This window comes from Anolis sagrei, chromosome 1, assembly GCF_037176765.1.
Source record: "Anolis sagrei isolate rAnoSag1 chromosome 1, rAnoSag1.mat, whole genome shotgun sequence".
NCBI lineage: Eukaryota > Metazoa > Chordata > Lepidosauria > Squamata > Dactyloidae > Anolis > Anolis sagrei.
Window position 1 is genome coordinate 146502345 of NC_090021.1, and position 12962 is coordinate 146515306.

Genomic DNA, 12962 nt, shown 5'->3' on the forward strand with positions numbered 1-12962 from the left:
TTAGAGAAGACTCTTTGGGAAAGAGGGCCAAAGCCCTTGTAAAACTACAACTCCCATTATTCCATAGTGCTAGATGTAACAAAATGGTGTCAAACTGCATTAATTATGCAGTGTAAATCCACCTTTAGTCTATTTCCTCTGATGCATGGTACGCCTTTAAAAAGTTAAAACTGGGATTAGACTCTATGGAAGTTTAAGATTGAATTTCTTTCTTTCATTCTCAAATTTGCTACAATATCCAAATTTTAGAAGTTTTGTGATTGTTGTGAGGTACTGAATGCCCAAACTTTTCTGTTTGTTCCGTTGTTCTCTGGTTGATGATAAGCATAAACATTGCCCTAGTTTGGAAAACGAGAATTTAGTGTCAAAGTCCAAAGCAGTACAAAAATGTTAAGAGGGGACTCTCATATTTGGTTGCTTGCTTTAAAAAAAAGAAGGTAAAAGTGCCTGAACTTTGCTTTAATTTAATGATTAACAATCAGTAAATGAGCCAGTCAGGACAATCCAAGAAGTGAAAGAAAGCAATATAACTTGCTTTCTTATAAATATGCCGGAAAAACCAATTTGCATTGCTGACTTTGAACGGTATGCCAAGACATTTCTTCGCAAATCTGTGTATGATTATTACAAGTCCGGGGCTGATGAACAGCAAACATTGGCTGAAAATGTAGCTGCCTTTTCAAGGTATTTAATTGTTTAAATATTGTAAATGTAATAAATGTTGCTAATGTATGAAGAGGAGAAACATTAATCATAGAAAGGCATATATGATGGGGTGAAACTGGTGAAAAAAATGGATTGTCAGTAGGAATTATTTCGAACTCATCTCTGGTACCTTTCAGCATTAGTCTATAGGTTTCTGCAAAATAGGATTAACATTCAATCGAATCTTGCCTTTTTTCACACGTCAACATACTAAAAAGGCAATATTTTATGAGGCTGGAGCAAATGCCATTTTCAGTGCAGAAAATGCTATTTCTGGTAGAGAAAACTAAAGGCTTTCTGCACAAAATTAACATGGATTGTGTGTGTGTGTGTGTGTGTGTAAAATAGCATTTTTGTGCAAAAAATAAAATCTCAGTAAAAATATTTCATGTGAAGACATTGCTGTTTCCTAGGCATAAAATGTGATGGTTAAGGATGTTTGTGTGCAAAATTTGATTGATCTTTAAAAAAATATGTTTTGCACAGAAATTTTTGTTTTTTTCTACAGAAGCACCTGATGTCCATAATATCCCATTTGAATTGGTTAAGTGTAATGCCAAATGGTGGTCTCCAGTTTTTGTGGCCCAATTCTTATATCTAATATTCAGCATGCATTGGAGAGGACTGAGAGTGTTGCTGTTCCAATTTACAAAAAGAAAAGAAAAGAAAAACATCCAGTCCTGCCAACTATTGACCAATCTGTTTATTAAGTGTTATTTTCAGATTATAGGAAAAGCCATCTCTATGAAAAAAAAAACTAGATTGGCTGGTGCAATAACATAACTTAGAAGATGAAGTTGATCTATAATTCACATTGTCCTTTGTCTTGGACAGATACTGATCTAAAGCATTCTCGATTAACTTTCCACGGGGAGAGGGGACAGGATACAAATAAAGTTTTGATTGACTGATATTGCATGTACAAACAGAGCATATTTATACAGAGGCTTCTGCATGGATTCATAAGATATATTTTCCTTTGAAACTGGTTTATTTTGCTGTGTGAGTGCCCTCACTGACTTTAATTGACCCCTTTCTGACAAAGTGGAAAAGGGCACTGAATGAGAAAAAAACAAAATCTTGGAATTTCTAGACATTAGATATGCTAAACCTACTATGACACAGTATTTTTGGGGCACAGAATTGCAAAATCTCTCATAATGAGCCCTATTACACCTCCCACTCTGGGAGAAAGGTAGCATACAAATGCAATAAATAAATATACCAATTAAATTACTAGGTTCTTGTGGGTTTTTTCGGGCTATAGGGCCATGTTCTAGAGGCATTTCTCCTGACATTTTACCTGCATCTATGGTAAGCATCCTCAGAGGTAGTGAGCTCACTACCTCTCAGGATACTTGCCATAGATGCAGGCGAAACGTCAGGAGAAATGCCTCTAGAACATGGCCCTATAGCCTGAAAAAACCCCACAAGAACCTAGTGATTCCAGCCATGAAAGTATTCGACAATACATAAAACAATTAAATTAATTTTAGAGATAATGGGAGAGCACTTCCCCTTCCAAATTATCTGGCAAATGCAACTTGTTCTAAGTTCAGAATAGTATTTTCATTGGTAAGATGCAATGTTCTGACACACACATTTCTGCAAGGAAAATTCAAGAGGGTTTCTTATGTCCTTACAAACCGAGGAAAGTGGAAATAGATGTATTTTTTATATTGTGTCTTTTTCTTTTGAGATATCTGATTTTTATTACTCCAGTTTTACAGATTATTTATTGTACTTCTTGTCAAATGGGGATCCAAAGCTTGTAGCTAAAATTGTGATTTTCTTTTCTGCAGCCATCATTTAGGTCATTGAAACAGTTTCCTTTTTCAGGCTCTCATCTCAAATACCATTATTTGGTGTAGTTTAGACTTACTGTCATTATTACGATGCTTTTGCAGCTGAACAGCATGGAGAATTGGAGCCTCATATTTGGAGATGTACTGCATGCCCTAAACAGTTGCAGATGATCTGTTGTTATCCATATAGGACAGTGTCAATTTCTTTTGTACAAACTCCTTCAGAAAACAACTACAACCTAAAGTAAACCATGGTTTAAATACCTTTTTGTCTGCTAGCCTTATATTATAGATTAGGTGTGGATACAGAAATGGGTTTGATAGAAGCTTGCTTTTATATTGTTTAATATGGTTTGCCCTAATGTAATTTGATTTTTTTTCTTTTTTTTTCTTCAGGGCAGTTTCAACATGTTTTTTTTCTTCAGGGCAGTTTCATACATGTTGAAACTGCCCTGAGTCCTCTTGGGAAGATAGGGTTGTCTACAATTATTATTATTATTAGTAGTAGTAGTAGTAGTAGTAGTAGTAGTATTACAAACCTGAATGTGCAGGTCTGTACAATCCATTCCTATAAGCTCAAAAAAGCCCAATAAAAGGGGGATCATGACAAATGGCTATAATTTTTTTAAAAAACATGCAAATATAAGGTTGCTGTATGAATAAAGAGATCAGACCAAGCGCGATCGCAATGGCAAAGGTTGCTGTATCTTTTACGTTGGGATTAGAAGTGGTGTGTCATATCAGTGTTATTTGGGTGATGTCTCCACTCCATGTTTCGGATTGCTTTAGAAGTAGCACCCTATGTTACTGAACTCTGTTCCCAAAATAGATTCAGCATCTTGGCTAGTTCTTTAAAAATTATTTTCCTTAAGAGTTTACTGCAACATTAAAACAATATACGTAAAAATAAAAAGGAAATGAAATCCACAAAGGAAAAAAAAAACCCCAGAAGTATAGAAATAGAGCAAAGTACAAAAAGAATAAAGAAAGAGCAAAATATTTCTAACTTTCTAACTTGGCTACACATGATGTAAAATGTTGTTTCCCCTACATGACTATAATTTATATTTCTGCTACTTATTTTTTGTTGTTTATTCATTGAGTTGTTTCCAGCTCTTCATGACCTCATGGACGAGCCCACGCCAGAGCTCCCTGCCAGCCGTCACTACCCCCAGCTCTTTCAAGGTCAAGCCAGTAACTTCAAAGATACCATCCATCCATCCATCTTGCCTTTGGTCATCCATTTTCCTTCCGCTTTCCCCAGTATCATTGTCTTCTCCAAGCTTTCCTGTCTTCTCATGATGTGGCCAAAGTATTTCATCTTTGCCTTTAATATCCTTCCCTCCAGTGAGCAGTTGGGTTTTATTTCATGGAGTATGGACCGATTGGATCTTCTTGCAGTCCAAGGCACTCTCAAAACAACTGTAACTTATATATCTTATATATTCTATTTTTCTACCTGCTTTGGTGCAATCATCAGTCTCAGAGATTGCTGTTTCAGGATGATGAGTCACTATTTCCTCATCCTTATCTTGATTTGACTCTTCCTCAGTTTTCACTTTTCTATCCTCAAAACTTTCCATATACTTGTAAGTCTCTAGATTCCCTCTTCTTTCCATTAGTTTTACAAAGTCATATCTTTCCAACCAAAATGCTTACCTCCTTCGGTTTTTTCACAATTGTCATTTTAAAAATCACACTGTTCACATCTGTTAAGCAACCATCATTTCGATATGGCGGCTTCCCTTTGTCTCAGCACAACGAAGAAATGACCTTGTTCTTATCAAAGCCATAGACACTCAATCACTTTCTCACACTTCTCTCCATCCTTATGGTTCTTAGTATTTTTCATTCTTAATATTGCCCATACCAAAAGTCTCTTTACTGTACTCAAATTTCAACTTGTAGTTTTGCTCTTAATTTTCTCCAGTTGGTTGTATTGCCATTCGAAAGTATATGTGAAGTCAAATCACTTGGTCTTCTTACATAGTTCTAGTGAAGCTATCCAAAACTTAGGTTCTTCACTGCCACTGAAATTGAATCCACCAGCTGCCTCTCCTTGAGACTGAATAGGCAGTTGTAAACATCTCACCAGTAAGTAAATGCTTAGTTTGGACCACTTAGCTAACATAGAGCTGTTTATTTTAGAATGCCAAGGATGCGAGGGATAACAGTGCTCAGTTTCATGTGGAGGACTAATGGTGAACCTGAGGTCATTAATAATGAATTACAAATAACTGTGTCACTTGGGTCATCTGTAATATGAATCTCCTATGATAGCAAGAACATAAAGGCACTTTTCAATTTTTAAAGGGTTTTAAACAAAAACATAGGAACTTCTTTTAGTATAAAATATATTTTTCTAATGACTATAAAATATGATTTTAAATAATTATTAAATATTTATGATTAATTATTCATAGATAAATGATTTTAATGTATGTGTGTGTGTGTGTGTATGTGTGTATATATATGAGGGTGGGTAAAAAAGTTTTGCCTCCTGTGGCATAAAAACAAGAAATAACATATAACAACAGAAGTTGCTACAGATCATAGCCTGAACTGTCCTCTATGCAAAACTAAAGTTGAACATTTTTGTTGTTCATTCGTTCAGTCGTCTCCGACTCTTCGTGACCTCATGGACCAGCCTACGCCAGAGCTCCCTGTCGGCCGTTACCACCCCCAGCTCCCTCAAGGTCAGTCCAGTCACTTCAAGGATGCCATCCATCCATCTTGCCCTTGGTCGGCCCCTCTTCCTTTTGCCTTCCACTTTCCCCAGCATAATTGTCTTCTCTAGGCTTTCCTGTCTCCTCATGATGTGGCCAAAGTACTTCAACTTTGTCTCTAGTATCTTTCCCTCCAGTGAGCAGTCGGGCTTTATTTCCTGGAGGATGGACTGGTTGGATCTTCTCGCAGTCCAAGGCACTCTCAGCACTTTCCTCCAACACCACAGCTCAAAAGCATCGATCTTCCTTCGCTCAGCCTTCCCTAAGGTCCAGCTCTCACATCCGTCATCAATTTGCACCATCATTTAACCAAGGCATCAAAACCAATTTGGAAAAATTCAAGGTTTTGCTTCGTGACCCATAATTTTAAAACTGTTATAACATAATTCAAGTCATTAAATCTGAGACCACGTAAGTTGTCCTTCAGAGGTCCAAACAGGTAAAAGTCAGAATGGGCTAAATCATAAACAACCTACTTTTGCCAGAAATTCAATGATGACTCTTTCTTTTAGCTTCAGATTCATGGTTCTAATCGGTCAATTGGAAAAAGAAAAGACCATATCAGTAGAGTAAGGTTACCTCTATCATATCATGCATAGATAGTCTAGTAGTCTAGCTCTGCCCCAGATACTGTTGAAATTGGCCATATCTTCTTCTACCAATTACCCAAGTCACTCTCTTTTGTTAGGCCCTGGAAATGTACAGCCATAAACTTTACCTAATTTCCGGGCCCTCTAAAATCGCAGTAGCCTGGCCCGGCCTTTTAAACTGCCTTGATCGGACATGATTATTTTAAATATATGTGCTATTGTGGTTTAATGTTTATATTGTCTTGTAAATTTTATGTTTATGCCATTTTTTTCTTGTATATACTGTTTATGCTACTTGGAAGGCCCCCGGTGGCGCAGTGGGTTAAACCCCTGTGCCGGCAGGACTGAAGACCGACAGGTCCCAGGTTCGAATCCAGGGAGAGGCGGATGAGCTCCCTCTATCAGCTCCAGCTCATCATGTGGGGACATGAGAGAAGCCTCCCACAAGGATGATGAAAACATCAAAAATCATCCTGGCGTCCCCTGGGCAACGTCCTTGCAGATGGCCAATTATCTCACACCAGAAGCAACTTGCAGTTTCTCAAGTCGCTCCTGACACGACAAAAAAAAATGTTACTTGGAAACCACTTTGAGTCCCCTTGGGGAGATAGAGCGGTATATAAATAAAGTTTTGTTTTGCTGTAGCTGTAAAAGAATATATATATGAACACACACACACACACACACACACTGTATATATCTATATCTATCTGTCTATCTATCTATCTATCTATCTATCTATCATCTATCTATCTATCATCTATCTATCTATAATCCCCAAAAGTTACTGAGATTAACACAACTTAAAAAAAAAACTAGCAGAAAGTACTAGTTGTTAGCCATTTTTATTTTCACACTCTCCCCGATGCTGGGTGATTCCTCTTATGTAAAATAGTGGAAGTTACAACTTGTCCTAAAATGTTCCCTTTAAGTTCTCTCACCCTCAATGAGAAATAACCGAAGGAGAGCATTCTATAATCAAGACTTCTTTATCTCATTGTGTGCTTGGCAGGTTAATGCTTTGGATAGTTCACGTGTCGGAAAGCTGAGGGGGGAAATCATCAGCATTTGTTCCTGCCTTCATTCACATTTTGCTGGCAATTTCTGAAGCTAAGCCACATAGAGAGCTATGAATCCACAAATGAGTTGTGGTGGCAAATCTTTCAGAAAAATTGACCTGCTAAGATCAATGTCAGATGCGTTATGATCCTTTTTTGAGTAGAAGGAGTCTCTTTTTAAAAACCCAATTCTGTGCAAAATGAATGACAGTAAAATTAATGGACTACAAATCATGACTACCTACAGTTGAGGTGTTCTTTCTTATCTGTGAATAAAATGTTCAAAGAAATCCATGATCAAATGCGTCAACGAATTGCTGGACACCCAAGGACTCACATGGACTCAAGAAACATGTTGACCAATAAAATAAAACTAAAACCAAAATCAAATACAGTAGAGTCTCACTTCTCTGACATAAACGGGCTGGCAGAACGTTGGATAAATGAAAATATCGGATAATATGGAGTCTGCTACTGTTACCTTCTGACGCAGTGCTAGACACCTAGAATACTAACAACAGGGACTCAAAGGGTTAAGGCAAGGCAACACTTCAGGGCTAGAGTGGCTCAGGAGGAAGTGGCCAGATGCGAAAGAGGAGCATGGACATCACAGAGGGAAGGAGGGAGGTTGCTTTTGCTTCTGATCCTACCTCTTCTCCCTCTTTCCTTCCTCCTCCTCCTCCATGCCATGCCGTTTTCACTTATTGGGAATGGAGAGGGAGTTGGGGAGAGCTCCTTTAATTGAAGGAGAAATGCTTGAGGAAGGGGGGGGGCGTTGGATAAGAGAGTCGGATAAGATGAAATGCTGGATAAGCGAAGGTTGGATAAGCTAGACTCTACTGTAGATTCAAAATCTATCCTGTGCTAAAACTTTTATTGGGTCAACACAAAGGCATAAAATACATACCAGCCTTTGAAGCTTCACAGTCTTTTTCATCAGAGATGGTAAACTTACCTACAAATGAAACGAAGTGGTGTAGTTCTGTTCTCATAATCTACATTCTGGTTTGGATACTATAAAAATATGCATAGAGAAAAGTGACACCCCTGGGTGAGTTTAACTATGAACATGGCTATTAATCCCCCCCCCCCCCATTTTTAAAACACGGTAAAAAAAAGCCTGTCAAATATTACTCCTCAGGATTCACCTTCTAATTTATATTCCTGAGAAAAATACTGGTAGTAGATTGCTTAATTGCAAATCTCATCTTGCTTTGCAGAAGAAAAAGGAAGAACAACGGTAGAATTCAAATTGATCTCTTTTTTTCATTTACATTTTACATCATGGTGTTGAGCTGGCAGAGAACCAAGAGAAATATTCAGTTGATTACTAAATGATATTTCATGGCACAGTCATATCAGTCACTACAGTTGTAGTGTAGTAGCATTTCTCAAAAGGTTCCATGTCCTGAACTTTATTGAAAAACTCCTGAAAATAGAGAAATATAAAGATCAAATGGACCAAATTAATGGCAGGCAAAACATAAGTAATGGCAGACAAAACATTGCTAGGACTTAAAGTACTGGCATTGTTACAAAATGGTTTGAATAAGGCACTAAATTATGGTTCACGTCAGAAATAGCCCTTCGGTTGGCACGATTAATTATTATTTGTTCTGTGTTCCTACAGAACTCTCCCACATGTGCAGATCAATGGTTTCATTCAAGGTAATTTAATATGAAACGAGATAATGGGGTGTGGAGGTTATGCTTGCAATTAAGATATTCTTCTTCAAGTTGTTTCTGACCTAGAGTTTCTGAGGCTAAGACTGTGTTACTGCCCAAAGTCACCCATTGGGTTTTCATGACCAAGTGAGATGTGAAACCTGTGCTCCAGGGTCATAGTCTAATTCTTAAACCGCTATGCCATCTTTTTAAAAACATGGATGATCATTTTGCTTTGACTGAAATAAGTGTGAGGACCTTATTTCCTCTCTTATTGGGATCTACATCATTGCCTTTTGCCTTAGCCTCTCCCTTACTTTTAATTATGAAGGAGGATTTCCAATATGCCCGTTACAATAGTTGGAATCTCATTTGTAACTCAGCAACGAAAATTCTTGATATTAAATTGTTTGGTCACCTTTGGCCAATGGGATGCTCTGCTGAAGAGCTGACATGATATTTGCCATTAAGTGTTCAGTGTAAGGCATGTTTTCCCACCAAAAGATATTCTATGAAATCATAGATAGGTTGCATATTGGTTACTATAAGCCTTGACACAAATTGGATTTAGTTACTAAAATTCCAGCATCACAGGTTTCCCTAATAGATCTTAAAGATAATAGAAAAACATTAAAATAAATCCATAACATCAAAGTAAATCAGAGGCAGCTTTAAAACACCCCATATTAAAACTAAGGTATCTTAAAATACCCTATAGCACTAAAACAGTCCCCTGTTTACAGAAGAGAGCAGAAATATACTCACTGTCCTGTTGAAACTGGGGGCAAGGAATAACATATTTATTTATTTACTTATTTTATTTACAACATTCCTACCCCGCCCTTCTCAACCCCCGAGGGGGGACTCATTGTGACAATTCGATGCCACAATATCACTATGAACAACAATATAAAACTCATAAATACACAATAGATTCAAAATAACATTAGTTATACAATCATATAGCAATTTCTATTAATTATAGCAATCATATGGTCCAGTTCAATTTCCAAAGTGCCATTATGTCTGCTAGCCAAAGGCCTGGTTCCACAACCACCATTTCAGTTTTTTCCTAAAGGAAAGGAGGGAGGACGCCATTCTAATCTCACTGGGAGCGAGTTTCACAATTGGGGGCTCACCACTGAGAAGACCCTGTCCCTCATCCCCATCAGAAGCGTTTGTGAGGCTAGTGGAACCAAGAGCAGGGCCTCCCCGGTGGATCTTAAGTTACAAGGGAGATACATTCGGACAAGTAGAGGGAGATACGTTTGGACAAGTAAGCTGGAACATAATGTTCCTACAGTCAATGAAAAGGGCATGGTACTGAGGTTCCTCACCAACCTAAACTGAATGTGAGAGTGAAATAAATAGGTGGTTCCTTGAAGAAAATGAGAAGATATGAATAGCTTCATATGGAAGGAGATAATTTTTAATATGTCATCAGAGCCCCGGTATTGCAATGGGTTAAACCCTTGTGCCGGCAGGACTGCTGATCCTCTGTCAGCTCCAGCTCCCCATGTGGGGACATGAGAAGCCTCCCACAAAGAAGATAAAACATCAAATATCCGGAGTCCTCTGGGCAACGTCCTTGCAGATGGTCAATTCTCTCACACCAGAAGTGACTTGTAGTTTGTCAAGTCGCTTCTGATGCTAAAAAAAAGCTGCATTTTAAGTGTTTGCAGATAAGCAGCAGTTTGAATACAGCCCCAGAAACAAATTGCAAGTCAATGTAATTAATGTAATACAAGTGAAGCATCATCCATGAAGCACACATGAACAGTAGTTTCTCAGCACTCTCCAAGAGAAGTCCTATATACTTTGTATCCTAAATAGAAAGTGATTTAATGATGGGATACTGCATTGCTCTTCCCTGGAAGAGTTGAAATTAGTGCAGTAGGCAAAACTTGACAAAGTACACAGAAGGCACCAATGATGGATCCAAAACCAGCCCCATGTTTGAGTCCTTCAGAGGGAACACAATCAAGGAGACACTTTCTTTAGCCAGTTTCTTCTGTAGGATGTCCACTGAGGAAGCAGTCCATTAATACCCTAGAGCTGTTTGATTTTAGACCACAAACGATCTAAATAATCCACTTTGCCCAAGAAAACCTAGAGATGGATTGCTTTTGTCACCATCTGCTTTATCAAGCAAAAGACTGGAGACAGGTTAGTGACTGTTTAGGATGGTGGGAGCTAATTATATCGCTGTTGCATCGTCTTCATATTTGAGTCCTGAAAAAAATAATAATCTAAAAAGTCTTTAGAGTTAATTAAATTGATTAGCATGTCATTTTAAATGTCCCCTTCAAAACACAAGAGCACTAATTTGCTTTCTTGTCTCCAACGCTGGATCTACACTGCCCTGTATTCCAGGATCTGATCCCAGATTATCTGCTTTGAACTGGATTATATGAGTCTGCACTATCAGATAATCTGAGATAAGAAAATAATCTGGTATCAAATACTGGGATATAGTTCAGTGTAGATCCAGCCTCCATTAGTGTTTATAGGCTAAAAAAAAGGTTGCCTTCCAGCATTTATGGTCTCAGCAGGTAGAAATCCATTTGCAATGTTGCATTCAGCCAAACTATTGATTAAAAAATGGATTTTACGAAAAACTCCTAGCTTGAGCACACTCAAGTGAATCAATTTACAGCCCCTTCTTTCACCATTTTAACTTAGAGTGAGAGAAAACAACCAATGCTCTGATCATCACTTCTGACACATAGCATCTGTGACTTTCTGAAAGCCATTAGAAAATAAACTGCCCTTCACTGAAAAAATGTAAGGCCGATGACAACCTGTTTACAAAAGTTGATCGTGCAAAGCACGCCATTGCTTTCCTGTAGCTGGGTTTGAACAAGGTCACAAAAATTAGACCTGCAGAGTTTTCAGAGAGGAGGAGTTTTAATTGACTTAAAGATTCGATGTAACACTTAACTTATGTTGGAACTGGAGGCACCATCTTATTTTGTTTACGTTGTGAATGTTGTATACTGAGCAAAGGCTTAATGATAATTATCCAACATCTGAATTCTCCATTTTCATCTGTGCTAGATTAAAATTATACCCCCGGATGCTGAAGGATGTGTCTTCCTTGGACCTGTCAACTTCAGTCTTGGGACAGAGAGTCAGCATGCCAATATGTGTTGCAGCAACTGCCATGCAGTGCATGGCTCATGCAGATGGGGAAATTGCTACTGTTAGAGGTAAGTCAGGACAACATACAAAGCTCTTATGATTGAATTGTTGTATAATGTGAGTGATGGATCCCATCAGATGCTGTCTTCCATCTACTTCTCTGCATGATCAAAATGGAATCCCACGGGGGGCCTTAACATGATGTAAGGCCACCTCTGGTGGTTGCCCATTGGACTCTGTTATGGTACTGCAGGGAAGCAGAGAGAAGACTGCATTTTCAGGAGTCAGTTACTCAACTCCAAACAAAAGACACCAGAGAGAAGCCAGGTAGAGATGGCTAAAGGATGTGGGGTGGCCAACATTCCTGAACATGGAAATGTTGATAGAGAATGATAGAAGATGGTTCCCTCCATTTTCACTCGCTTTCCCCACTTTCATGTGAGGTCCGATGAATAACTTAAGGCTGAACATTTTCTACTGAGGCAAGATGGTTTTGACTGATAGGTAAGTCCATATTCACTTCTGTTGCTTAACAGTTATGTTTACTCCCAAGTCAACCCCCCAAGTTTGTTTAAAGCTTATTGAGAAGGTAGAACTACAGAGTGACAGTCTTAAAAATGAACTTCAAATAGTTCCTAGCTCAAGAGGCTACAATTCAAAATGTTTTTAATAGGTGACTGCGAGATATCTGGAGGACAGGGGGAACTTTACTTTGAAGCTACCTATTCGTAAGAGTCCTGCTTCCTACTCCACAGAGACACATGGGTCTTACAGGATCACTGAGATAGTTCAGCTCATAGTCTCCATAGCTTCACACTGGATTAACGACCTCATCTCATTGAGGTCCAAAACCTGGGGCAAATCTGGAAGGCAGTGTGGGAACCTGCCACCCCACGTCCTGCATTGCCCCCTTCCCCATCCTATGGGAGAAGTGTTGCCACCAGGCTTCCCCTCACCCCCGCTGTCCCCCTTCTATCTAATGAGAATACAGGAAGCCTCCTGAAGACACTAAAGATATCCTCTCAGTGCCTTAAGCTCCAGGAATGGTGTGTAACTATAGGTGTTCAACAGTAACAAAAACCCCAAGAAGGCAACTTTTTGAGGCAAATTTTGTGCATTCAGAAGTAACTCTTGTGTCCAAAAGCACTTACTCCCAAGTACAGGAATAGGAATTGTGTGGATTTCCAGAATTCCCAGTAGCCCTATTCAGAATGGGCAGTAGGATGAATGTTGGGAGTTGCAGTTCAACAACATTTAAGGGCTTCAAGATGC

The 12962-nt window shown here is 38.6% G+C and overlaps 1 protein-coding gene across 1 annotated transcript in view; it reads left to right on the top strand.

The window, feature by feature from the left end:
• The first annotated feature begins 388 nt into the window (after positions 1-388).
• The window catches only part of HAO1 (hydroxyacid oxidase 1), a 38436-nt gene continuing 25862 nt past the window's right edge, over positions 389-12962 (top strand). The window contains exons 1-2 of the mRNA XM_060785707.2: positions 389-684; positions 11607-11758. Of these exons, the coding sequence (XP_060641690.2) occupies positions 548-684; positions 11607-11758 (289 nt within the window). The 5' untranslated portion in view covers positions 389-547. The remainder of the gene's footprint in view (positions 685-11606; positions 11759-12962) is intronic.